General features: G+C 49.4%; 2 protein-coding genes across 4 annotated transcripts; one reads left to right on the top strand and one right to left on the bottom strand.

The window, feature by feature from the left end:
- Window positions 1–1,745: 1,745 nt before the first annotated feature.
- On the bottom strand, window positions 1,746–25,533 carry USP20 (ubiquitin specific peptidase 20). Of its 3 annotated transcripts, none has more exons than XM_064393322.1 (24): window positions 25,040–25,533; window positions 17,478–17,588; window positions 17,080–17,133; window positions 16,388–16,450; window positions 16,129–16,260; window positions 15,400–15,496; window positions 15,140–15,209; window positions 14,456–14,569; window positions 13,264–13,342; window positions 11,505–11,943; window positions 10,501–10,638; window positions 9,187–9,299; window positions 8,594–8,766; window positions 8,036–8,130; window positions 7,533–7,566; window positions 7,280–7,325; window positions 6,822–7,002; window positions 6,259–6,385; window positions 6,005–6,174; window positions 5,316–5,397; window positions 4,945–5,053; window positions 4,539–4,641; window positions 4,220–4,291; window positions 1,746–3,592 (listed from the first exon to the last, which is right to left on the bottom strand). In XM_064393322.1, exons 2-24 carry the CDS (start codon window positions 17,556–17,558, stop codon window positions 3,432–3,434), a joined length of 2,733 nt encoding a protein of 910 aa, XP_064249392.1. In that variant the 5' UTR covers window positions 17,559–17,588; window positions 25,040–25,533; the 3' UTR covers window positions 1,746–3,431. The 3 variants fall into 3 exon arrangements, with proteins under 3 accessions (XP_064249392.1, XP_064249391.1, XP_064249390.1); XM_064393321.1 differs by lacking the exon at window positions 25,040–25,533 and adding an exon at window positions 20,907–20,962; XM_064393320.1 differs by lacking the exon at window positions 25,040–25,533 and adding an exon at window positions 20,509–20,636.
- On the top strand, window positions 20,994–26,088 carry C18H9orf78 (chromosome 18 C9orf78 homolog). Its single transcript, XM_064393348.1, has 9 exons — window positions 20,994–21,218; window positions 21,841–21,900; window positions 22,170–22,221; window positions 22,414–22,484; window positions 22,726–22,803; window positions 23,649–23,846; window positions 24,260–24,396; window positions 25,061–25,159; window positions 25,532–26,088. The coding sequence occupies exons 1-9, from the start codon at window positions 21,136–21,138 to the stop codon at window positions 25,621–25,623; spliced, it is 870 nt and encodes a 289-aa protein (XP_064249418.1). The 5' UTR covers window positions 20,994–21,135; the 3' UTR covers window positions 25,624–26,088.
- Window positions 26,089–26,708: the final 620 nt, after the last annotated feature.

Here is a 26,708-nt window from a genome sequence, read left to right as displayed (position 1 = left end):
TGAAGGCTCTGCTTCAGCTGGAAGTCTTGGCAGATGTTTTTGATGCTGACTGGTTTTATATTAAAAGTCAGGCTGTTGTAAGCCTGGTAGGGATGGTTTGGGCAGGGCTGTGTGGATGTGCACGTGTGTCCCACACAGCAATGCCTCCCTTCTCCAGGGAATCCAAACACCAGGCACATTTCTGCAGCTCGGGCTGAGATGTGCAATTCCATTCTGGTGTGCAGGGTTGTGAACAAGGTGTGTGTCTCTGGCTGAGAGAAATCTTGGCCAGCTTCTCCATCACCCCTTGGGCCAGGTCACTGCAAAGAGCCCATCCAAGAGCCAAGATTTGCAGTTTTTCCACTCAGTAGGTGACACCTGGTGGTCCTTTCATCTGACAAATAATCTAGAGATTATTTTTGTTCAATACAGTCAAGCTGCTACATTTCTTCAGCAGGATTTCAGTTGTTCTTTGCCAGCACTAATTACCACCCCTGTCAGTTCAGGACAGATCAGGGCTTTTGTGACAGGCTGCTGGTCTTTGGTTTTGGGCAACAATGAATAGGAGGGGGTGTTCCTCTGGCTCTCACTTGGATTTATCTTTCACAGAATCAGCACTGCTGACTTTAAATAGAAACAGCACAGCCAAAGGGGTGAGGGAGAGCTGGGGGTGTAGAGCTGAGCAAAAAGGGAGAAGAAAATGAAACAAGGTTTTTGTATGGAGTGTTTGTGTCACAGTTACAACAGAGCAATGCTCTGCTCCCAGGAACAGGAACTGAGCTGAGGGCAGGGAGCAGATACTCCAACACTGAGCTTTGCTCCATCACTCCCACTGCATGAACAGCTCTTTCTGCTCCCCGTGTTTGACTGGCTCCCAGAGCTGAGGTGTGCTCAGAAATGCCACGGCTGCCTCCAGTGGAGCTGCAGGAAAGCAAGGCTGCAGCTGGAGCTCAGGTGAAATCAGGATGCAGAACTGACCCTCGAGTGCTTGACCAGGCAGAGGTACCCAGAGCAGTCAGGGCTTTGCCAGAGCAGCCCTGGAGCTGTTGTGGACCCTGAGCAGGCCCTGAGGGCAGCTCTTGGTGTCTCTGGGAAGGTTGGGAGCTGTTCAGTTGCTCAGGTGAGAGATTTGTTGTAAGATCCAAGTTTGGACAGCTGACTCCAGGCTGCTCAAGAACAAACTGCCTGTTCTCATTACCCAGCTCCAGCTCTGCTTCTTCAAACGTTTCAGGCTCCAGCTGAGGCTGCATCACTCACGTGGGCAGGGAATTCCTGCTGCTCCAGCCCCGGGGGCTGCTTTAGAAACTGTTAATTCCCAGTGCCAGAGCCTGGTGTTCCCTGGGGAACAGGCTGTTACCAAGGGAGGGGGATGGACCAGCAGGGATATTTGGCCACAAAACAGTGACAGGAAACTTGTAGAATCCTGGAACAGCTCAATGAAACTTCAGCTCCTTCCCTTGCAAGTTACTTCCAGGATAATAATATTGTCAGTGAGTAGCACAGCCAGGCCCCCCAGGATTTCTGAGGCTCTCAGGTGCAGTGGGGTTAATGAAAGCTGAAGGGAGGAGGCCTGAAGGGGCAGGTGCCCCCTGGATGGGCACAGGGTGGTTTGGTGGCCCCACACTCCTCTTGCTGCTGCCCAGAAGGATCTATCCCCACACAGCCTCTGGGCAGCAGGAAGTTTGGATTTTATTTTAATTTTTTTTTTCTTCCTTCCCCACCCTGCTCCCTGGAGCTGTCAGCCCCTCTCAGCAGGCAAGGCAGCCTTGTTGAATGCACATGTATTTATTGTACCACTTTCAGCACAAGGTCTAACACTGAAGCACAGGAGTGTCATTACAGTCTGTACAGCACCCTCTGGAACACAGACAACACAGACATGCAGCCCTGCAGCTCTGCAGCAGAGCCCAGGGCTGCACTGGGGAATAGACAGCTTGGAACAATGAGAATCTCAACAGTGGCTCATTCTCTGACCTCCCCTAGGCTCTGGCTGGGTCTAAACAAGCATCCCATGAATGGAATTGTAAAATTAACATGCTGAATCAATTAAAGACAATTTTTAAAGAAGTTGCTTTATGCAACAAATATTTGATTAAAAAAAAAAAGAAAAAGAAATAAAGAAAATAACATGAAGGCCACGTTTTTCTTCTCAGATTCTCCTGTCTTACCCCCTTCTATCTCTAAGTCAAGGAGCAGCCTTTCTTCTCCTCCCCTTCTTCCCGTTTTTTGGGAGGAGCTCAGGAGGTCCCAGCTCCCTGCAGGGTCTGGCACCACTCAGCCAGGCTTGGTGCTGTGGCATCACCACGGACAGAGTTTGGCTCTCAGGCCCTGCACTCAAAGGCTTGCAAAGATTAAACTGTGCCTTGCTGCAGGATGAACAAAAAGCATGTTAAGAATAACCCTGCTGAGAAAAGTGGAGTTTTTACTCTTTTGCCCTCATTCCTGTCTCTGCTGCATGGGGGCAGCACATCTGGGAGCAAATGGAGTCAATGAGCCACTGCACACACAAAGGACATCTGGAATGACCTCAGCACACAGGTGGGGGCTTGTTTGCACAAAGAGCTCCTTCCTAGAAAGCTGCTTCACCAGCCAGGCCCTGCCCAGCCTGGGTGACCCCTCTGAGGGTCTCTGTGTGAACAGAGGGGCCCCTCCTCAGCCTCACCCCCTGGGCTCCTCACCAGCTGAGGGGAGGCAGACACAGGCTCACGGCAGGGTCAGCCTGAGGAAGGCTTTGGGAAGGAGGAGCCTTCCAGCTTTGCTGTCCAAAAACGTGCTGAACGTAGGAGATCAGACACAGGGAGAAAATAAAATTCTGCAGGAATATGGAGGTGTGGGTTTGGGAGTGAAAGGAGAAGGGAATAGCTTCTTTCCAAACTTCTCAGTTGACTGCAACTGAATTTGCAAGAATTCCATAAAGAGCAAAACTAGGAAGTTGTGACAGTACCACCAGGACAAAACCACAGGAGACCTCGTGGCTTTACTCAGACTCAAAACCAGCTTTCTCTGGTTCCAACACTGCCTGCTGGGAACATAAATAATATCTCATTATCTTTACATGTTTGAATTAAAAAGAGAAGTGCCAAAAGCAAAACCTGCAAAGGAGCAGAGCTCAGTGCACTGGGACAGGCTGGGAGTGCTGGTTTGGTGTAAGCAGAGGAGAGGGCTCAGGTCAGGACAGCCTGTGCCTGTGGCTGCAGCCCCTGACCACGGCTTCAGCCAGAGGTGAGGTGCAGAGCTTTGTGCCAGTCTCTGCCAGCAGCACCCCGTGCTCAGAGCCACGTGAAAGGAGGAGGAGGAGGAGGAGGAGGAAGCCTGCCTGCCCCGGAAGTGCTGGGGGAGCTGCACACACCTTGAGTCCCAGACGAGGGAGGGTTTGGAGCCCTCAGGACTCCCAGCCTCCCGTCCCCCACAGAGGTACCTGTGCCATCCCTGCCCTGCCCCCTCTGCTCAGATCACACTGCTCGTGTCTCTGCTTCAATCTTCTGCTCCCCGTGGAGGTTCTCCAGCTCCTGCAGCTGGGCCACGTTCTGTCTGATGGCAATCTCGGGCCCCCCTCCGTACAGGGTGCTCAGGTAAACCCAGGTCTCCTCGGAGATCTGCCCGTAGTCAGCACCTGGAAGGGAAATCAGGCACCGGATGCAGCACGAGGGAAAGGCCAGGGCACCACAACCAGGATTTCCCCTCAAACACCTCCCCCAAAGGCCCAGCCCAGGGGGAGGAGACACCGGTGGTCCCTCCATAGAGCCCCTGCAGTGCCACCTCCTGCTGGAAGCACCAGTGTGTTCTCCATTAATCCATGTCCACATCTTTTAAATCCCTCCAGGGGTGGCCTCTTCCAAACCCTGACAGCCCTTTCCATATAGAAATCTTTCCTAATATCCAATCTAAACCGTGCCAGGCACAACCTGAGGCTGTTTTAACTTTGGGAACTGGACCACAACAGATGCTGAGAGAAGACCACATCAAAAGCAACAAGATCAAAGCTCCAGCACAAAGGGAATGGTGGAAGGGGCCTGGGGAGCACAAGGCAGGAGCTGGGGGTCTGCAGAACCAGTCACAGCAGCAATCTGGTCACACAGGGGCTGCCACTGGAGAACTGGCTCACTCAGGGCAGGGGCTGGGTAGAGAACTGTCATGCTCTGCAACACCACCCTGCTCTGTGCCTTCATTCTGCACAGCCAGACCCAGTGGAACAGTCTCCTTTGCCTTTCAGGAGCACCACAGGCAGTACCAGCCTTACCCTGCTTGACTTGCACGTGGCCGCCTGGTTTCGTGAGGGCAATCTTGGTGTTGTCAATTGGTCCAGGGGGCTCTGTAGGAGAACAAACATGTCAAAAACCATCTGATTTCCCCACTGCCTCCAGATTCAGATGCTTTCCTAACTTCTCTTGGTCATTTGTGTCCTGCCCTGGGGACCTGCAGGCAGCCCCAGTGGCTGGTGCCTGAGCCCTGCCCAGCTTTGCCACCCCAGCCAGGGGCAGTGTTGAGCCAAGACCCAGCAAATGAACTCGTTTCCATTCCCCCTGTCCCCCTGAGAGAGCCCAGGGTCTGATCCTTACCATTATCCTTGCCCTTGACAAAGGCCTCCCACTCCCGGAACCACTGCATGCTGATACAGTAGATGACACTTGGAGACTCCTCTGCCTGGAAAGCCTTGTTCAGCTGGGAGAGCAGCAACAGAGAGACAGAAAGGACTCAGCCACTCCTGAGATCATGGAGGGCCCCTTCCATTAACTGTAAGGCAGCCTTGCCATTGTCCAGAAGACCCCCATGGAATTCCTTCCTCACACCCTGCTCCTGCCCACCAGAGACAGGATGCTCTCACACTTTCTCATGCTCCAGCTGCCCCCTGCACTGGGGAACCCCCAGGCCCATGTCCTGGCTGTGCTGTAGATCACATTCTGGAAAGCAGGCAGTTTGCCAGCCCTGCCCTGTGCCCTGCTCCCAGGTGCCTCCCGTGCCAACCTTGATGAAGGTGTCGATTTCGATCCTCCTGCGCTTGGCCAGGGCCTCGATCTCCACTTGGCAAATGGAGCACACGTACAGATGGTTCACAGCAGGGCCACCCCCAAACCTGGCCACAGGAGAGGGAGGGCAATGGAGAGCTGCAGCAGGGTGGAAACTCTTCCCAGCCCTGCATGCTACAGGGATTTTTATACTGCTCCAGACACTGCATCTGCAGCTGAGGGCACAGAGCTGCCTTCACTCAGCCACACTTTTGCTCTTCTGGCTCATCTCTTGCTGTCCTTTTGGGACAGGCACTGACACAGCTCATCCTGGCTTAGATCAGGACACTCTACAAATACTGGGAGAAAGAATGGAATGGCCATACTCACCTGTTGTAGAGATATTCCCACACGTTTTGGGGCAGAATCACGACGAGGTCATCAATGTAATGGTATTTATTAGGAGGGATCCCTGTGGAGGAAAGGCAAGTGGAAGAGTTAATCAGGGATCTCATTACTGCTGTGTACAACAGACACAGATAAGAAGGCAGATTTTCCTTTCTGAGAACTCTGATTCCAGAATCTGCATCCTTTGCTAATGGAAGACAGTCAGAAGTTCATTAACTGTGGAGGTATCTCAATCCACAGCCCTAATTTCTAATCAAGTGCTTCATTTCCAATTTAGAAGAGAGATTTACAAACACTGAGTGCTCCTCAGCATGGCTGATGAAACAGCAGCAGTCAGATGTGCAATCAGCTCCCTTCTCCAAACAAACCCCGAGGGCCAGCCCTGCTGACAGGGGAACACAGATAAACCCTGCCCTATCTGCTTTCTACAGGTTTGTTTTTAAACACAGAGAACTGAAAACTGTTGTTTCCCAGCACTAAACATCCCCTTAGGCTTCCAACCAGCAGCACAATGGGTAATTGTCTCATGCCTCCCTGAGCAGGCTGGAGTTTCTGCCAAAGAGGATCCCACTGCAGCTTTCCTGTACAGGATGGCAGCTGGAGCTTTTTCCTGCATTTGTTAATGCCCCAGGAAGCAGCAGAGGTGCTGCTCCCATGCCCAGCAGCCTTACCTCCATGGGAGCACAGAAAGGTGTGGTTGGTGATGGGCCCAGGCTCAGCAAAGGTGTTGAATTTATTGAGCCACTCTCGAGAGATGTAGAACTGCAGCAAACTGTGCTCCTTCATGCTGGCCAGGGACACGACCTTCTGACGCTCTCTCACAGCCTCCTCACTGCTTTTCCTGGAGCAGGAGAAGGAGAACTCCATTTGGGAAGTGCATTTGCAGGTGCTGTGCAGCCAGGCAGGGGCTGAGGGCACAGCTCACCTGTAGAACAGCACGTAGGCTTCTGCATTCTGCACCACGGTCTCGTGGACCTCGGTGACGTACTGGTCATCGAACTCGTACCACTGGCCATTGATCACATTCTGGCAGTAGGCAATGTAGTGGCCACCTGCAACAGAAAGCACAGCACTGCTGGGATCTGCAGTGCAGGCAGAAGGCAGGCCTGGGATAATGGCAGCAGCACAAACAGGATTAGCTGCTGGCACGGAACAGAGAGAGAGATGAAAAAAAAGGGATAATTCCTGTTCAGGCAAGCTTTGCTGGAGCAGCAGAGCCTGGCACTGTCACCCTGATTTGCCTTCCTTGGAAGAGCCTCTCAGCAAGACTGAACAGTGGGAAAGGGTTTGAGCCAAGCCTGTGGGGAGGCTGAAAGAGCTGCAGGGGATCTGTCAGAAGCTGCTCAGTTCACTTCCCAAAGGGCAGAGGCTCAGGCTGAGAATGGAGGGGTCTCATCCTTCAGCCCAGCAGAGGTGTTGGCTGCTCCTGACCACACTCCTGCCTCACTCACATCCTCCCATCCTGCTCTCCTCCAGAGAGGGACTTACTGCCAGCAGTGCCGTGGTGACAGATGACTGACAGGAGGTCGTAGGTGGTGATCTGGGACACACACTCCTTGGCCAGGAAGGGCCGCAGGTCCAGCCCCTCCAAGGGGAAGGAGACGTGGCTGTTGATCTTGAAGGAATACATCACCTCGTGCCTGAACCGCTTCAAGTGGATGCAAAGGATCTAAAAGACCAAGGACAGGGGACACCAAAGGGCAGTTTTGCCATGGGAGCTCAGGGAGCACAGCACAGTTCTGTGTGTCTGATCTGTGCAGCAGTTCTTTGCCTGTTTCTCCTGAATCCTGCTGGCTCATCAGCTTAGACTGAGAAAGTCTCTTCTGATCTAAATACAGATTCGATTTTTTTGCCACCAAAAACCTGCTGGTTTTAGTCTACCTCTGCCCTCCTGACCTCCTCAGTGGCTGCTAGAAGAGACTTAGGAAACAAGGTGCTTTACCCACCTCTGGCAGCCGGAGGACTTTGCAGTACTTTACTCCATTCCGCAGCCTGAGGGAGGAAAAGAAAGGAGCTGTGAGGACTCTACAGCAAAGGCACAGCTGAGTCTTGCTCACTTTGGGACCCAAGACAAATCCTGAATTCCAGCAGAATTGTCCAGCAGAGGTCACAGCAAAATATCTGACAGCAGTACAGAGAAATAAAATTCCAGAAACAAAACTTCAGACATGCAACACTAAACAGATAATGCAAACTTACTTCTTACACCGTTCACAGCTGTACATGTTGTCCCCTGCAGAGAGAGAAGAGAGCCATTATGCAGCTGCTCAGAGCATACAAGGCTGACACAGCTACCTTTCCACAGTGCAGAGAAAGCAGATTAAGAGCCTTTTGGGCAGGCCAGGGATGAGAAGAGATCAAAACAACTTCTCTCAATAAGTGTAGGCAAAAAGGGATGCAGCCAATTAGCAGGAAGGAGGAGAAAGTGAAGAAACTGAGGAGCCACAGCACTCAGCCAACCCACAGCTCTGTCTGCTCCTCTCTGAGGACACTCTCACATAAATTTCCCATCCCTGAACAGGTAGAAAAGTTCCCTCCTGCTCAGAGATGCTGAGCTGCCAACTCTTGGCACTGCCAGTCTCTAATGACACTGCATCATGCTGCAATCCTGACCAAGGCAGGATTTCTAGGAGATTTAATCTGCCTTCAAAATGCATATGGAATGCTCCTCCATGCTGTCAGAACTCACTGAAAAAACTCACCCTTCAACTCATCTGCTGCAAAAAAAGCAGCAAGGCAATCCTCCAGTGTCACCACAGGACCCCAAAACCAGCTAGGGATACAGGACACCACAAATCTGCAGAGGAGAAGGGATTAAGAGATATAAATAAAATAGCTGAATGCTTTGTCACACAAAACCCCAAGTGGATGATAAATTTCCTTCTAGCTGTAGGTCCTAAGCTCATCCCACATCCCAGAGGAGCAGGGAAAGCACAGCTGCTCTCAGCTGATGCTCCTACTCAAACTGGAAATGATTTGGAAAACTACACCAGGAATGATTTTGCTCTGGAGGGCAAGTCTGAGGCAGCAGAGAGGGGTGATCAGCTGCACAAGAACTCTCAAGGTGTGTGACAGATCTAGAGGAGCAGTAACAACTGGTGCCCACGAAAAGGCTCAAAGCCCTGTGAGGCACCACACACTGTCCTCTAAGGAAAGGTTCCAGATGACATCCCAATGTTAACAGCACTGGTTAGGGACAGCTGCCTTCCAGCACTGCAGGGCAAGTCCCAGGGAACAGAGGTGCTGCAGAGGGAACACACCTCCGGATATACTCCATGATGAAAGCAATCCAGCCTTGGGAGGCATAGTTGTCCCCACACGCTCCTGTCTTGGCTGGCACATTTTGGTAGATGGCAGAGTGCAGCTTGGCCAAGTCCTCTTTCCCTGGGATTGGGAGTGACAGGTCCTGGAACGTCTCCACTGTTGTAGACACCTGGAAATAGCCAAGAGGAACAGGTCAGGGTTTCCCATGTGTGTAATGCAGCTGGCACCTGACCTTCATCACCTTTTATCACTGCTTGGATTTAGCCTAGGCTAGAAACCTGAGCTGGCAGCAGGAGCAACTCCCTGTGGCTAATTATTCTTCCCTGCTGTCAGCACTGACTTCTGTCATGGGTTTTGTAGCACTGGACTCAGTTTTCTGAATGTGACACTGCTGGGTCAACCCAGTAACAGAGATCAGCAAACACAGAAACATCTCCTTGGCATAGCAGAGTCTCACACCTCCCCTGCCATCACCTATGGCCACATGAGCTGCACCCCACAGGGCTTGGAAAGAGCAGCAGCATTCTCTAGGAATAGATCTACAAGCACAAAGGCTGTGCTGGTGGCTGGGAGGGCCCAGGACACTCACTCTGTCACAGGTGAGGCACTGCACCAGGCTGAGGATGGAGCCGTCGAAGATGTCGGAAATCACGCTGCGGTAACGGAGCTCTTTCTTCTTTTTCCCAGAAGCCTGCATCTGGGCTGGAAAACAGGGAATGGCCCTCTCAGTCTCGGGTCTCCACAGAGTCACACGACCACATAAGAACACGGGACAAGCATTGTCCTGATGTTCAGACCCCATCCAGGGACATGGTGAGGCAAGTTGTGAAGAGACAGAGAGCACTCTGCTGCTGTGTGTGGTACACACAGGGAGAGGAAGCCAACTGAACCAACACCAGCTGGCTCTCAGGAGGCAGAAACTGCTGTACTGGAACTCCTGTTTCCAGCCTTTTACACATTTAGAAGCCCAGCCCTGCCACAGACAGTCCCTGGTTTTCTGAGGCCTTGTGACACTTTGTTCCAAGCTTTGCATTTCACTTCCTCTCCCCCTCACCTGCCTCTGTACTTTGTGGGTTTTTTCCCCCTCTGACATTTACCATGTGTTCCCCAAGTGTCTTGCACTGCAGAGGACTCTCCAAAGCAGGGACTGGCCAAATGCAAGTTTTGTTTAACAACAAACCCCATCCCCACACACACGTGCAGGCAGACAGAGTGGTTTTCATGCAGCCAGAACATCTGCAGCTGTGCTGACCTCAGCCAAGGGGCTGAAGAAAGAATGTCCTCATGCAGCAGCTGCAGGGACAGTGGTACAAGCACAAGCCATTGTTTGCAGACTGTGCAGCACTGAGGGATTTTGATTTGCAATTTGCTCTGGGATGAAGGGACCAGTTTGATAACAACACAAGCCAGGCTCCATCCTGCAGCCTGACAGTGCTCCCAGCACTGCAGGGACATCTGCAGCCTAACTCCACTCCTGTGAGCCCAAGATGTACAAGAGGCAGGAAGCTCTATCAATAACAGCATCTTACAGTTCTCTGGCCCACATGCCATGAAATTCAAGTCTGGCAGGCAAATGTTTATGTATTTCCACTCTCCCCTAAAGGGACAGAGCTTGTGCCTGGGACTTGAGAGCCATTTTATTAATGGCAAACACAGCACAGAGATACAGACATGGATCATTTCAGGCTCCAGTATAAGAACACACTAGAACACCACTGTGCCCAGAGCTTGACTTTATCTGCAGGTTTACTGCAGTCTTTGCCAAATACTATTTTAGAACACACTGATGTCCAGGGGAACCAGCACTTCTTACAACTGTTAATCAAGAATCATGACGGATTCCTTCTCTCCCCTCCTCCACATGCTCCCCCCTGTGCCTCCCAGCAATCCCTCTTTGCACTACCTTTCTTGAGTATGTAGGAAGGTCCAAGCCTGGCAGGACTGGAGCGGGGAGGACTGCTGGAGAGCTTGGAGTGCATTTCATGATGGACTGGACTGCAGGGGCGCGAGGAGCAGCGCACATAGGCATCATTGTCAGGTTCTGTTTGGGAAAAAGGGCAGGGAAAAGGGCACTGGTGAAAACCCCAGCTATGAAAGGCAACTCCACTGCAATCTGTGTCAGCCTAGCTCTGTGCTCCAGCACAGAATCTTTCTCAAAGGCACAGTTCAGTGTCCATTAACTGTCCTGCTTGCACGGGCTGGCAGGCACAGCTCCCTCAGTCACAGGAGACAGTGCATACGGAGCTGTACCTAACAGCTAATAATTACATACTAAAAAAACCCAGAAAACAACCTGCCATTTTTTCACACTTATGACTAATTAGATTTTGCAGCTTGCTCCTGTAGCCCTAAACCACACAGACAGCATTGCTGCCTTCAGTGCCAGCTGGCAGAGTAAGACTCTTACATAAAGAAGCGTTGAAAGATCGGATATGTTCAGCTTGAGGTGACTCCACACTGCTGCTCTTTTCTTTTCCCTGAGACACAGAAATGCTCAAACTGTGCCTCTCCCCTTTTCTCTCCCCAAAGTCCACAGTCCAACATTAGCAAATACCTTCTGCCATGTCTTTTCCACAGCTAGTACTTCCCCAGGCCAGCATATCAAATAAAGAGATGTACACATACCAAACCTTTTTTCTTAAAAGGCATCAATACAGTGCAGGCTTGGCAGAGGCAGCTCTCACTGCTGTGCCTTTACTCAGCTCACAGCCTAGCTAAGCACCTCTCTGGCTCACCAAGTACACTTCCTTACAGAAGCAATTGTGCACAAAGGCAGGGACTGAGGAAAACCTTGGATGCCAAATCTTTTGAAACACAGAGAAGGAGCAATCACACTGTGTGTTTGCCACTGCACTACCCCACAGTGGAGGATGGTAACACGTCCTCCCAACTGAAAGAGGGGTATACCTGGTGTCCTACACGGGCTGGCAGGACAGGGAGCTGGCAGCATCTCAGGTGAGGCTCTGCCATCGACTGGCATCATTGTAGTATCAACGTCTGCATCCTCATCCACCTGCTCCGAGTTGCTGCGCCGATGGCCGCAGAACTTCCTGTCCTTCATCCTCTCTTTCTCTGAGATGCCTCTCCCTGCTTCATCCTGGATCAGCAGCTCTGTCTCTGCCAGGGAGCTGCTGCCCATGCTCCCCGAGGTCCGACTCTGGCCCTCCCCTTCACCCCTGTCACTGCTGGAGTCACAGGAGAGGAACTCGTCCTCGGAAGGGCTTCGGTCGCCCTCCCGCTTGTCCTCCTGGTCGCTGGTGTCCAAGTCCCTCGTCTCTGCAACCACTGGCTCCTTCAGTTCTTCATGGAGCTGATCCATCAGGCACCGCAGGAACTCCTGTGTGTCCTGAAAACCAAGATCCCATGTCAGCATCCAGCCAGAAACACAAATGAGAGAGGAAAAAGAGGAGGTGGCTCCACTGACAGCTGATTCCAAGAGTGCCCACAAAGGCGAGCCTGCTCTGCAGCACACAGACCCAGCTGAAGCAGGGCCATGCACCAAAGGGCCTGTCCGTCACAAATGCTTTAACTCCTACATAATTAAAGGCACAATTTTTTATCTGGATATCTTCAGCTGAAAGACTGAAAAGACAGAGAGCAGCTGTAGAAGGCAAACCAAGAGCACATTTATCAGGGTTTGCCACAGATAACAGGGGAAAAGCAAGGAGAAACCTGATGAAAACAGCAGGCCCTGGGGAACAGACTCCTTCCCACAAACACATCTTAGGAACACTGACTTCTGCTCACGGCAAGCCACCTCTTAGAGAGGGCAGATTAAAATCTTTAATAAACAGGGAGAGGAACCAGAAACTCAAAGCTATACAGTCTAGCTGCAAGCTCCTACATTCATAATACATGGTAAAAGAGCTGATACGTTGGCTTCAAAGGAGCTGCTGGAAAGCAAGATGGTATTTTGACAACTGCAGAAAGTTAATTACGACCTTTCAGTTGTTTTATGAAGTTTGGCTTTTAGCCTGCCCTGCCTACCTTTCAAATTTATCTCTTCAGATCAGAGTTTTCCAATCCAATGTATTTCACATCAAAGACAAATACAGAAGTTCTTTCATTAATCATTATTTTTATTCTTTGTTTTGATTTCTTGTCACTATTACAGTTTTGATGCACTGTCACTTCTCTAGTAAATTTTCTAATCATAGTTTGTTGTTTACATTTTGTCATAAAGAACAAACAGAAGAGCTACGCTGATAAAGACTTCAAAAGAAAAAAAGGATACTACCTTTAAATAAGACTTAGTTTTGCTGTAATTCCCCAGAAAAAGAATATAGAACATTCATATCTTTGAATTTTTAGTGCAGACTTATCCAGGTTCCTCAGTTCTGACATGAATAAATAATACCAAACTCCTATACAGCAGATATCAATAGATCTCAAAGCTGTTTATAAAACATTTGACCACCACCATTTCAGAGGTGAGCAAGCTGACAGGAGGAAATGAACTGATTTGGTACCAACAAGCCAGAGGCAAGCCTGGAAAAGAATCCAGGTCTCCCAAATCCCATCCAAGTGCTCCATCAGATCACTGATATTCACACAGAAAGGCCATGACCCCTGAGCTCAAGCTCCTCCTTTAAACACAAGCACCACCACTGCAAAAATGAAATTCCCTCTGTCTTTGGAACAATGGCATGGGTTTTTTCAGGCCCACCTGCTGTGCATAGCCTCGGAACATGGGATTGACAAGCTTGATTCCATGGGACAGACTGCTTGGAACAACATAACTCGGGCTGTTCAGACATGGAACAAGAAAAAAGAAAGAGTCAGTTTGCTTATTGGGCCTGGAGCCAGTTTGTCTAACAGGCCATAAGAGGGTGTGGTGTATAGTTAAGGAGGCCAAGAGATAATTATGCACCTGCAAAGCCTGAGCAGAGATTTCTGCATGAGCTGGGTGACAAAGACAGCAAGAGACAGAAACACCTTGCAGTCACTTCAGTCTGTCTTTCCAGAGAGACCCTTCCCCAAAACACAGTTCACTTACAGCTCTGTCACACTTTGAGTGGGGGAATGATTATTTCCAGAGCAGAGTTCAGCAATTAGTTACTTTGTTTGATTTTCCAGCAACATGTTTGTCTCAAAATTTGGGCAGGCTGACCACCCAGCACATGAGATAAATTCAATCAATGTTAAAATGACATGATATTGCTTCAAACCCTGCAGCCTCCTCCTTCACAAAGACACAGTTCACCTTGCTCCATATCTTACTTACTCCTTGTTAATAATGAACTTGAGGCAAACATGCAATGCCATTTAAATTCCTGTTTTGATGGGGTTTAATTTATTGCACAGAGCAGACATCTTCAGATTTAAACAGAGCTACAGAATTTTGCACTGTTCTTTGAACTAGTCCAGAATTTGAATCAATAGCAAACAATTCCCAAAATGTCACTTGCATTTTCCCCTCTATTCAATAAAAATCTCTGAATCACTTTTTCCATCCAAATCATCAATTCCTCTGCTAATCAAGAGCAGTGCAATTAAGTGCTGGCCACTGAAGTCCATGTAAAATACTTGGAGATAGCCCCAAGTATTCCCTTACTCCATCATTTTTTCTTCGTTGCCAACAAGGGAACAATATTTAAAAAACAAATTCTTCCTTTTAAAAATTGTAATATTAAGAATGAATTCATTTACTGACATCAATGTGCCCATTTCATCACCAGCAGCAGGACATGGGATCTCCTGGATCCCAGGGAAGCCCCACATCCCCACCCACACAGGGGTTAGTCACTGCCTCAGACAATGCACGTGTCCCTGAGGATCAGATCTCCTCTCTGATGCCAGACCTCAGAACTAACACACCTCAGAAGCCTGGCCAGGGGAGGTCAGGGGTCACCACGCACCGTTTCTTGTGCCAAACCTCAGACACCAACTTCTGGTAACTTTTGCACAGGGCAGGTTTCTTATCCGTACGGACCAGTCCTCCACATTCCAGGAAAAACTGTGTGAGGGGTGGGCTACAAGAGAAGGAAAAAGAGAACAACTCAGCCCACAGAAATTTCTCCTCTGCTTCTACTTATTTATCAAAACTTCATGCAGGTCTTATTAAAAGCATGCTTAAGGCACTGATTTTAAACCAAGGGAAGAAGTGATTCCAGATGCAGATGTGACTCCTCACTTGGGTCAAATGAAAAATCATCTGAACCTGCCCTCAGTACAGAAAATATCCTGGAACTGAGTTTCAGCAGGATGGCTAGAGAATTTTAGCATATAGGTTATTAGAATGATATCAGTGGGAAGAATAAAGAGACGTGGCATGGCTTTCTCTGGGATAAATAATTTCTGTTGCAACAGAAATGATGAAGTTTTACTTCAAGCATTCATCCAAACATGAGTCTTGTACATAGCCACGAGCTGACTGGTCCCTCAATTTGCTACACTTCTGTTGCCCTAAAAAAACACTATTTTTTTCTGACCCATCCTGGCTAATCTCTCTTTGCACGACTCATGAAGGTTTCAAATCAGAGGTGACAATTTTGGTATTTAGTGAAATCAGTTAAGACAACACTGAAAGCCCTAATGCCTACCAGTTTGAGAGAGCCTGAAGTGCTGCATTCATGTAGCAGGAGTTCCCAAGATTTTTCATTCCAGTAAGGCCTAAAGCACAAACAAGAGAGGGATGAATCACTTTCAAGATGTGCTGCTTTCTATATTCCTCCCCAAGGAGAGGGAATGCAGTCCTTTCTAGGCAGTCTCCACGTTCTGCTGCCAGGAACCCTCTCAGTGCAGATCCTACAGACTGCAGAGTTGCCCTGCCAGCCCTTTCATCAGCTCAATGCAAAGTTACCTCTTGGTTTCAAATCATCATCCTCAGATTCAGATTCGCCTTCATCAGCCACTGCAATGGGAACAGCTTTCAGAGGGTGAGCAGGCAAAGGAGAATCCTAGATTAAAGACAGAGAAATAAGCATCAGTCACAGGCCTGCTTTGAAAGATGAGCTGTGAGAGATATTATCTTACATATAAATCAAGCCAGCCTCCAAGAAAAGTAGAAGGAGAAGGAAGAACAGGTTGCACTGTCTACCCTTCTCACTGAGAGGGCAGGGAGGGGAAATAGTGCCATTACTGCTTCCAGTACACGTGATAAGAAACATCAGGAATGAGCAGCAGTGTCACAAGTACATTGTGTTTCTGGTCTGACAGCTGAAATTTCCACGGGCCATGCATTGGAAATGAAAATGTGACAGGTTCTTCTCACATGCAGATACCCCATTGGAAAGGTTAAAAATAAAGTCAGAATGGATATTCAAGTCATAGAATCATAGCATCATAAATGGCCTGGGCTGGAAGGGACCACAAAGCTCATCTAGTTCCCACCCCTAAGTCATTTGTCTTTTTCTTGGAACACCCTGTAAGTCAGGGCTAGTGGTCCCCTGGCTACAGGCAGCCACTGGCAGTGAAGGTATCCCCACCACAGCAAACACCACACCATGGCAGGAATCACATGGCTGATTTTCCACCAGGCAAACAAAAGCTTGCCAGGCTCCCAGCCCTGCCCTGTGTGACACAGACCCACCTGCTCAGGGAACTTTGTGGGGGCTGAGGGTGGCTGAGCTGCCAGGCGCTGCTCCAGGAACACCTCCCTCTCACAGGCATAGCACCACACACGGAACGTGGTCAGGTTCACTGTCAGGTTGTGCTTCTTGGCCTGCAAATGGAACAGGAGACAGCACATCTCCTCTGGCAGCTGGCCTGGGCTGCAGCACAGGACTACCAGGACATGGGACAGGGAAAATTCAATTCTGTTTAAATGTGGGGAACAGAGAAAAGCTCACCTGTGCATGAAGTGTGCTGTGGTCAGCAAAGGACTCCCCACAACCAACATAAGGACAACCAATCTAGAGAGGGGAGAGAGCCAAAGCACAATGGGCACACGATGTTAGACTCTTCAGAAAACAGTCTGTAACTCCAGTCAGAGCAGCAACTTCAGAATTATCATCCTGATTTTCTAACCTGTTTTTTATTCAGGGCCCAAAACAAGATGGAAATTTAGAATTTATGAAAATTTAGAAGTGATTTAAGAAAGAAAACCTGGAACCAGCTTTGCACCCAGGCAAAGTCTCTGTTCCAAGGCCATTGCTCCAACAGGGATCTCATCTGAGCAGCCCCAAGCCTGGGCATTCCAGTGCAAAAATAAACAGTCCCTGCCTGCCCCAATGTCCCACGGATTCCCTCCCTCCTCACTTCCAAGGTGTCACCCTGCAGTCCTTCCACAGGTGCCAGCAGAGGCAACACCCAGCCCACAACCATCTCTGGGGAATTCCAGTTCCTACTGGGAATAGCAAGGACAATCCCCTACAGGGACTGAACTGTTACATCTTGTCACATTGTGACAGTGTTACCCTTTCACCTGGAGAGTCTCCTCCTTGGAATCCATCAAAAAACAGTGTACAGTTCTACTGTGAGCCCCTTCTTTGCTGCCCACTCTTTTTCCACTGCATCATGCACACCAACAAGCCACTTTTACCTGAAGACAAGCCCAGAGGTTTGGTCCCACAGCTCCACAAGACTGGCAAGTTCCCTGCATATTGATAACAAAAGAAGGCTTGTTGTTTGGTTTTTAAGTAACCAAGTCCTTAAAGAGTAAGAAACTTCTCTATAAAACAGCCAACCTTCAGCTCATAGTATTTCATGCCTTTCAACACACTTCCAATCAAATACACAGCTGCACCACACTCAAGCAGGATAAAATGACTGAGAGAAATTTGTGGGGTCACAAAGGATGATTTTATGGGACATGGGGGTACATCAGTGGGGGAAGGAGAGTTTCTCTCTGGAGATAGGCAGCGTTTTCCTCAAAAAGCAAACATGCAATTCCATACACAACAGGTAAAAGGGAAAGAACTGAGAGCCACAACCCTGTACCTTGGATTTGAGCAGCAGATCATCCCTGGTCACCTCTCCTATGGAATCCAGGTGAGGACAGATGTCCCTTGTGTCCCCCATTTTCACCAACACTCATGTGAGGAGGGTTTCCTAGGACAAAAAAGGATGGCTCCTTTCACTACAAGTCAGATTGTAAGAAGATACCTGGGCATGTTTTGCATATTAGAGTTCCATAGATATCTTTAAGGTTCAGAGATTGGAACAAACCTGGCACAGTCTGGCCCCACTGCTGAGTGTCTGCGTTGTAGGGAAGGAGCAAAGCCATGGGGAGGAGACAGAGACAAATAAAGCTAATAATCCATATCATGGATGTGCCTTCAGAAATGCTGGGAGGTGCTCAGCACACAGGCACAGCTTCAGCTGCACAGATACAAATCTAATTAGCTGATTTGCATGAAACTCTGATGAAAAGGGAAAGGTGCTGCAGCCCATGACCAGTACTTAGCCTATGAGCTTCGTGCACCCAACTGTGCTGATCTGAATCCAACATTTCCTTGTTACACCACTTCATCAAACACTAAAAATATGATTAGTTCTAAATGAAGCTGGGCAAGAGGGAAATAGACTTAAATGAACTGTAACACTGATAAGCAGGCTCCAGCCTCTGAGGAATTTACCATTTCATGGGCAGATTTTTAACAGTGTGAGCCACATAACTGAAAGTCAGGACAAAACAACAGTTCCACCCAGCTCTCCATCCAAGCACCACAAGAACAGATTATTTCATAGCTTATGAACACAATAAACATTTTATGGTGGTCCATGGGTATGTAAAATACTTCAAATATGTCTCAGTAACATGCAGTTTTAAAAAAATGAAAAGAGTTTGTGTTTCTTAAGCATAGTTTAAATAACCTTGCTCATGGCTGCTAAAAAAGTAGAAAAGAAGATAAGTGATATTAATAGCACAGACAAGGATCCAAAATATTACAGTTGGCTGGAAATGAAGCAGATGTGAAGAGCCCACATCATTGCAATAAAGAAGTGGAAAAATCTGATGAACTCCATGTTAATGACTCCAGCAGCCGCATGGCTGCTGCACTCTGGTTTTCTTCACATTTTGAGGACATTTGAAACAATTCCCAGTGTTATCTGGTCTGAATCACTGACAAGAGGGAGAAAAGAAAATTATAAATGAGTAGTTTATATCAGTAACACTTATCTTGGGAGTGGAAAAGCTTGCCTAGCACCTTGTCTTGGCAGAAGATAAACCTCAAAGCTAATTTTACAATGTTTTCCCAGTTATTTGGAACTCAGTAAACTGATGGGAGGAGCAAAGGGAGAAGAAATCATATGTGCATGGTAGAAAACACCACAGGGGTGCTGACCTGGATCTCAGTAACCTGTGAAGAGAGGCTTAACAAACAACAGAGCAATTTCATGCAGCTTCACAGAGAAGGAACATAGCACCGTGTAACACATATTGATTTAAAATACAAATGACAAGAGCACAGTAGCTTTGACTAACACATAAAACTGAGACATTTCAGGCTCTGAGTTCCTTCACCAAAACAGACCCCTTTCCCCAAATGCATCAGCTGTCCAACTTAAAAAAAAAAATATCAATGCTACATTTGTTATTTCACCATCCTTGATTTCTTATCTCTCTCCCAGATGGTCTGCAGAAAATCTAATGAACAAAATACTGGTTTAAAATGAATTGCAGGCCTCATATCTTCACCAGCTTAAGCTAACTGGGAACTGGTTTTGAAGCACACTTTGTTAAGTAGAGTCTTCTGGATGTGGATGGTTTCAGAGCATTCCACAGGACCACCCCTCTTCTCAAAATCCAAACCAAACTCTCCAGCACTGGGGTGCTGATCTTCCCTCACAGCGCTTCCCTTTCTGAACATCACAGGGAAAACCTCATTTTTGCCTCTCAGCCCTGACCACACACACCAGAATAAGGTTTGTGACTGTTCAGAAGGAAATATTCAACTTCTGCCTTCCCACGACTCTGCCCTAAGAGCTACAGCTGGCACACACAGCCCTAATTCTGCTCAGGAAAGCAGGAATTTCATAAAAGCACTGCCAGAGAGCTGAACTGTGCTTGTCAAAATGTACTGTGCATGATGGGAAAAGAAGTCACCCTAAACCAAGTCCTTCAGCCTGTCTCTCCCAAGCACCACTGAGGGAGGACAGCACACGAACATGTCAGAACAATTCCTCCGTAGCTGCAACCTACTTTCAGTCGCTGCAACTGCTGCCAAACCCAGCGTCTCTGCCTTCCACAGAACACATTTCTAGGGTTTTGTTGGTTGTTTTGGTTTTTTGTTTTTTTTTTTTTCTGAAAACAACTGTGTGGTTTTGTACCAAAGCTAGAGCCAGCTGTCAAGAGTTTCAGGTCCTCGCAGGCTGACGTTCTTCAGAGAAACTGCACAAATGAAAGAAATCTTTGCACTGTTCAGCTACAAAACAACTACCAGGTATGGTCTTGCATAACCTACCAAGAGAAAGAAGTATCTGCAGTTGTGCTCTGAGGCATTTTATATTTGAGATACTGAAGAAAGAAATATTTACCAAACTGCCCTGGTGACAAGGCAGAAGCAGAAAGCAGGTGCTGCTGGCTCACAGCTGCATCAGGTATGGGAAAAGCAGGAGGTTTATGTGCAAAGGAGAGCAGGACTGAACACTCATTATGGGAGGTCACAACACAACGATCACCTAGAGATTTAGCTTTCAGGCACAAACCACCTGCGGGAAACCCCCCTTGCCCGCTGTGTCATTCCTCAAGCGCAGCAGACCCACAGAACACAACTCCCCTCCCGCCAGACGCTGCAGCTGCCGGTCAGCGGGGCTGGACACAAACAGCCTGAAGCCGCAAGGTCCCGCTCCGGGGTCGGCAGCGGGCCCGGGGGGTGCAGGGCCGCCCCAGGGCCGGGGCACGGCAGCACCGGCACGGCAGCACCGGCCCGGCAGCACCGGCCCGGAGCCCCGCGGCTGCTGCTGCTGCTGCTGCATCATCCCCGGCCGCCCTCCCTCCCTCCGCCCGGCCCGCGGCCTCGCTCACCTGCGGGGTGCCCGGGGCGCTCCCGCCGCAGGCCGGGCCGGGCCGCGGGCCCCGAGCGGAGCGGAGCGGCGGCGGGAGCCGCGCAGGCCGGGCCGGGGGCGGAGCGGGGCCGGGCCCGGCGGGGCGGGGCGGGGCCGAGCGGAGGCGGCGGCGCTGACCCCGCGGGGCCGGGGCTCGGCCCGCAGGAACGCCGCTGTGAGGGGCGCACAGAGCGACCCAGCAGAGCGGCTCGGTGCCTGGGTCAGCGGGCCTGGAGGAGCCGCGTTCCGCCCGAGGGCTGGGCTGCAAACCCGGCTGTGCGACCCGCGCTCCCCACGGCGCCCCTGACAGGCACCGGCCACCGGCGGCGGCTGCGCCGCGGGGATTGCAGCGAGAACAGAACGAGCCTCGTGACTTACACGAGGGCTTCCCAGAGAAGACAGCGCGTGGCGCGAGGGCCGCCGGGCGGGCCCGGGCGGGCTCGGAGCGCTGCCGGGCTCGCAGCTCGCCGGCCCCGCGGCTCCCGCCCGGCCGAGGTGCGGGCACAGGGGCGGAGTCCCCCGGCCTCGTCGCGGGGTTGCGGCGTCATCGCCGCGCGCCGCGGCAGGGAAGCCGCGGTGAGGCGGCCGAGGCGCGGCGGCCGGAGCCATGCCGGGGCAGAAATCCTTCCGGCGGCGCAGGGAGGACGAGGACGAGGAGGAGGAGGACGAGCAGCTCGCCGAGGAGGTCAGGTGGGTGGGGCGCCCAGGGGAACGGGGCCGGGCGCAGCGGGAACCCCGACGGCGGCCGAGGGGCGGGACGGGGCCCGTGCGTGCTGTGGCCCCGCGGTGTCCCGGGGTCACCACATCGGGTCGTGTCACATCGTCACGTACGGCTGTGCGGTCACGTCACATTGCCATGCTGAACCGCTGTGTTGTGGAGTGACGTCACAGCGTGCGTCACAGCCTTAAGTGGCCCCAGAAGTTACGGATTCCTCTCAGTTTAGGGAGAAACTCTTCATTTCAATTCACCAACTTTCCTCTCTCATGTCTGGATGTGTTTTGGCTCGTCCTTCCCAGACTGGTTTCTTCTTCAAGCCTTTCAGTGTTTGGTGCTGCCTTCCTCAGCTGAGGGAAGGCATCAGTGAGGAACAAATCCAGCAGGTGTCTTGCTTTTAGTTTTTTTCTGGTTGCTCAAATGCGTGGGATTGCTTAAATAAATAGAAAATATGCATTAAACTTGAACCCAAAAAGTGGATGCTGATATGCAGAGGTTTAAGGCAATGTTGAATAGAAAATTCTAAATGCAGAAAATAAAAGGAACTAATGAAAACCAAAGCATGGAGTAATGAGTCAAATGTATTTTCTTCTTTAGGTTAAAACTTGAGGAGGCCAAAGAAGTTCAGAGCCTCAGAAAGCGGCCCAATGGGGTGAGGTAAGGGATGTGGCACTGGGGAGGGGAAATCGAGTTTTGTGCAGGGCTGGGATGTGACACTCAGTTTCTCTCCTGTCATCTGCCTCATTCCAGTACAAACTGTTATGTCAGACACTGCCAAAATTATGTTCCTGGCAGCGGAGTTTCTGTGTTAAGGCCTGAGGATGGAAAAGGCAGGGAAACTTAGAGAGAGATAAAGCAGTGCAGCGTTGTTGGTACTGTGTTTCCTTCTGCTGAATTTTATCTTCTTTCTTTATCTGCCTGGCCAGTGCTGTAGCTCTGCTGGTGGGAGAGAAGCTGCAGGAAGAAGCCACCCTTGTGGTAAGTGCTGGACAGTTCCACCACCTCGGGGCTCAGGTGTGGTGGTGTGAGAACACTGACTGTGAGTGCAGCCTGGGGCAGGACTGGTGTCACAGCTCAATTCCTAAATGCTTCCTGTGGTTTTATCCAGATTTTGAAGATTAGCATTTAACTAAAAGGAAATTTCAGGGGTTTTTATTTCTTGTTTTACAGGATGACCCATTTAAGATAAAATCTGGGGGAATGGTGGACATGAAGAAGCTGAAAGAAAGAGGCAAGGACAGGTAAATGCATGTGAGCTCTGAAAATCTCTCCCTGGACTAGTATTTAATGACAACTGGTAATTAATTAATCAGAGGTTGTGTCACGTTGAAGAGTTTCATATAATGCAGTCTGACCAGTTACTTTTGCTCTAACTTGTTAAATTACTTTTTAAAAAACCCACCACACACACCTCTCCCAAAAAACCCAAACAGACACAAAAAAACCACACCAAAACCTGTAAACATTGTGGTTTCCACTTAGGATTAATGAAGAGGAAGATCTGAACTTGGGAACTTCCTTCTCAGCAGAAACCAACAGGAGGGATGAAGATGCTGACATGTGAGTCATGCTGTGTTGTGTCTCTGGTGTGGAATCATCACCCTTTTTTTTTTATGTTTTGGATTCTGAGTAGTCCCAGGAAATCTTCCCAGTTCTCACTGAAAGTTTCCCTTGCCCTTTCACTTCCTGCCTCCTGGAGTTGAGAAGCTTTTTCATGGACACAGCTAGGAGGTGCCAGCCAGCCAGCTTGGCACTGAATCCCACTGGGAGCCTCCCTGCTGGCTGATAAGACCTTGGAGGATCTGATTGTTTCTTGGACAATTAATTCTTGCTGCTAATATTAGCTGAGTGCTTTTGGAGAGATGATTCTTTCCTCTCTCCCAGCTGTCAGGACAGGGATGCAGCTGTGCTCCAGCAGTGCTGGAACAGAGTACAGGAACAGAATTAAATGCCCTGTCCCGAGGTATTTTCTGAGGCCATGATGAAGGAAGGAAATTATGAATCTGACTGCACGTTCTTAGAAGGCTAATTTATTATTTTGTTATCTATATAATATTAAAGAATGCCTAACTGAAACTATACTAAACTATAGTAAAGAATACAGAAAGGAAACTTACAGAAAGCTAGAAAGATACTAATCAAAAAACTCGTGACTCTTCCCCAGAGTCTCGACACAGTTTGGCTGTGATTGGTCATTAAGTAAAAACAATTCACATGAAACCACCTGCTGGATGAACAATCTCCAAACCACATTCCAAAGCAGCAAAACACAGGAGAAGCAAATGAGATAATATTGTTTTTCTTTTGCTCTGAGGCTTCTCAGCTTCCCAGGAGCAGAAATCCTGGCGAAGGGATTTTTCCAGAAAATACAACGGTGACACTGTCCTTTGTGTGCTGCTGTTTAGGATGAAGTACATTGAGACTGAGCTGAAGAAGAGAAAGGGAATTGTGGAGAACGAGGAGCAGAAGGTGAAGCTTAAGAATGCTGAGGACTCCCTGTACGAGCTGCCAGAGAACATCCGTGTCTCCTCTGCCAAGAAGACTGAGGAGATGTTGTCCAACCAGATGCTGAGCGGCATTCCTGAAGTGGACCTGGGGATCGAGTATGTTCCACAGCTCTGTGGGTGCTGGCAGCCCTGGCAGCATGAGCAGCACCGTGCCTGGGTTGCACATCCCCAGTTTGGATGGGGTGGATGGAGCCTTGTTCTGGGTTGCTCCTGCCCAGCCCCAGGGCTCGGTGCAGCTCCATGCTGTGACTGCTGGGAAAAGGCTCCTCTGTGACCTGACCCCAGCAGCTTTCTGCAGGACCCCCTTGTGTCCTGCACTGAAGCCATGCACCAAGATAGGAGCTTCCATTTTGCCTTTGAAACAAAGTGTCTGTTTCTGTAGCACTGCCTCCTCTCTCCAAAACTGCACCAGGTGCCACAGCAGTGCTGTTACTGTCCTCCAGTCCCATGCACTTAGCACTTCTGGGCCTGCTGCCCTTTCTAACTACGAGTATTTTTTTTTCTTCTAGTGCAAAAATAAAAAACATAATCTCAACTGAAGAGGCCAAGGCCAAGCTGCTGGCAGAGCAGCAGAACAAAAAGAAAGACAGTGAAACTTCCTTTGTTCCCACCAACATGGCTGTTAATTATGTCCAGCACAACAGATGTAAGTCTTGAGTGTCCCTCCTGACCCAGCTGGGACAGAGAAATTGTATATCCATGTATCAGTGTGTCAGGATTGCTTTTGTGGGATGCTCAGATAGACCCTATCTGGCCTTGTTTTTTCCTTCTGCCCATCAGCAAGGAGAGGGATGTATTTCTCATGGCTGGGCTTTCTGAACTCCCAGCTGACGCTGCCTCATAAATTTCAAGATGTTTCCTTTAAGCTGTGCCTTGTGTGCTGGAAATGATGGTGTGTGATGGAGAGACTCCAGTTTGCAGGCTGCCAGAGCAGACAGGGTGGCCAAGCAAACACAGACCTTACTGGACAGGAGATGGGAATTTAAATTCTGTGTGATGCTCTGATGCTGCAGACTTCTAAAGGAAAGGCAGCCTTTGGCTGTGTCCTTCCATGCTTACAGGGGTGATGGGAATCAGGTTGGTGTGTTTTGATGGAAGTGAGGAGTGTTTGGGCCACTTGAAATAGTGCTGTTGAAATTTGCTCTGCCCCATCTTGCCTTATTAACCACAGAAACCAACTCCAAGAAGGGTGGTTCTGAGTGTCTGTTGTTTTTGGAAAATGTGACTTGCAACAAAGGCCACAGAGATGTATCCACGTGGATAAGAGTGCTGCAGATAATATTCCTTACCTGAGGTTTTGTTTCTTGCAGTTTATCATGAGGAGCTGAATGCACCAGTGAGAAGGAACAAGGAGGAGCCAAAGCCGCGGCCGCTGAGGGTGGGGGACACGGAGCGGCCAGAGCCTGAGCGTAAGTTCCACACCTGAGTGGTTGTGAGGGGACACTGAAACTCTTCAGGGGTCCTGTACAGAGAACAATCTGAGTGTCCTGAGGTGGTGGGAGTGGAGCAATCCTGGTCCAAGAGCTGGTGCACCTCTAGATCACACCTGACACTGGATGATGTCTGTAGACACAGACCTCCATCCTCCAGCTCAGGGGTGGAGTGGTGACGGTCACAACTGAAGTGTTGCCAAAGCTACCTGACAAAGGTTTGGTGGAATAGCAAAGGGTTAAAGCAATAACCTCACATAGTGAGGGACTGTCTGAGCGAGGTGGCAGAGTTCAGGAAATGTCTCCTGTGAAAGGAACAGGATATTAAAGTGTCTCCTCTTTCTTTTGAAGGGTCTCCTCCAAATCGCAAACGTCCCCTCAATGAAAAAGCCACGGATGATTATCACTATGAGAAGTTCAAGAAGATGAACAGGCGATACTGATGAATGTGGACTGAAGTCTCTGGAGTTTTTCCTATTTTCCACCGGTGAAGGATTTTGTGTCAGTGACCTGCGATGGATGTTGGGAAGAGTCACTACCTTCAGATGTTACCTACAAAGCTCTTCCTGTGTGATCTTGTAGTGAATCAGTTTGCAGGTGATTGTGAACTCTTTGGTTCGTGTAACTTTGTATATAAATACGTTCTTATAAATGAAGTTTTTTAATGGAAAATGAGCTTTCATGGTTGTCAATTTGTAGTGAGATAACTAAGTGGCTTTTATAGATTTTTCTTTTCACCATCTTAATACTAAAAAAAAGAGATCCTTTAAAAGCAGCAATGCTGTTTGCTTTGTAAATGTAAAGGTCTTGGGATCTTGTCTTCTTGTCCACATGTCTTCCCCAGAAGTGCAGTGTGGGTGCTTGCAGTGAAAATTTGTAACTTGAAAATAGTAAAAGTGGTTTTTTAAGTTATTGTAGCATTTTTTCTTCTGGAATTCATGCTGATGGGTTTTTCCTGGTTTGTGGGTTTTGGTGGTGCTGATGGCCAGATTGTCCCATTGCTCAAAAATGACAGCTCCAGGGTGGGAAGGGACAGTCTCAGAAGGGGAAGAATTTCCATGCCAGGCCAGGGGTGAGTTTGCCCCTGAGTTTGTACCCTGTGCATGTCAGTGGAAGATCCCTTGAACAGATTGCCTTAAGCTGAGACGGGGGAGATTTATTTGGATTCGATATTAGAAACAAAATTTTTCACTGTTTGGGTGGTCAGGCTTTGGAATAGGCTACGCAGGGAGGTGGTGGAGCACCATTGGTGGAGGCTTCAGGATGCGGCACTGCGTGGTGTGGCTTTCAGTGGCTGAGGGGTTACAGTGGCAGAGCTGGTTGGCCATGATGATGTTAAAGGTCTCTTCTAACCATGCCGATTCTTTGATTCCTCTATTCTAACACCGGGCGACACGGCCACAGAATGCAATATTTAATAACAGCACTGCGCGGGGCCGCAGTCCGCCCCCCTCAGCAGCGGTGCCCGCCCCAACATGGCGGCCGCAGTCCGCCCCCCTCAGCAGCGGTGCCCGCCCCAACATGGCGG

This window comes from Passer domesticus, chromosome 18 (assembly GCF_036417665.1).
Source record: "Passer domesticus isolate bPasDom1 chromosome 18, bPasDom1.hap1, whole genome shotgun sequence".
Lineage (NCBI taxonomy): Eukaryota > Metazoa > Chordata > Aves > Passeriformes > Passeridae > Passer > Passer domesticus.
Note: the sequence above shows the minus strand (reverse complement) of the source record. Positions and strands in the feature narration are given on the sequence as shown.

Bases quoted from the DNA above. Each gene is read 5' to 3' on its own strand.
- USP20 (XM_064393322.1), bottom strand. From the start codon at position 17,558: ATGGGGGACACAAGGGACATCTGTCCTCACCTGGATTCCATAGGAGAG. The intron at 5,398-6,004 runs GTAAGGCTGCTG...TTTCCTCCACAG, and splicing joins CTTTCTGTGCTCCCATGGAG to GGATCCCTCCTAATAAATAC. The intron at 4,642-4,944 runs GTTGGCACGGGA...CTGCTCTCCCAG, and splicing joins AAATCGACACCTTCATCAAG to CTGAACAAGGCTTTCCAGGC.
- C18H9orf78 (XM_064393348.1), top strand. From the start codon at position 21,136: ATGCCGGGGCAGAAATCCTTCCGGCGGCGCAGGGAGGACGAGGACGAG. The intron at 23,847-24,259 runs GTATGTTCCACA...TTTTTCTTCTAG, and splicing joins GAAGTGGACCTGGGGATCGA to TGCAAAAATAAAAAACATAA. The intron at 24,397-25,060 runs GTAAGTCTTGAG...TGTTTCTTGCAG, and splicing joins TTATGTCCAGCACAACAGAT to TTTATCATGAGGAGCTGAAT.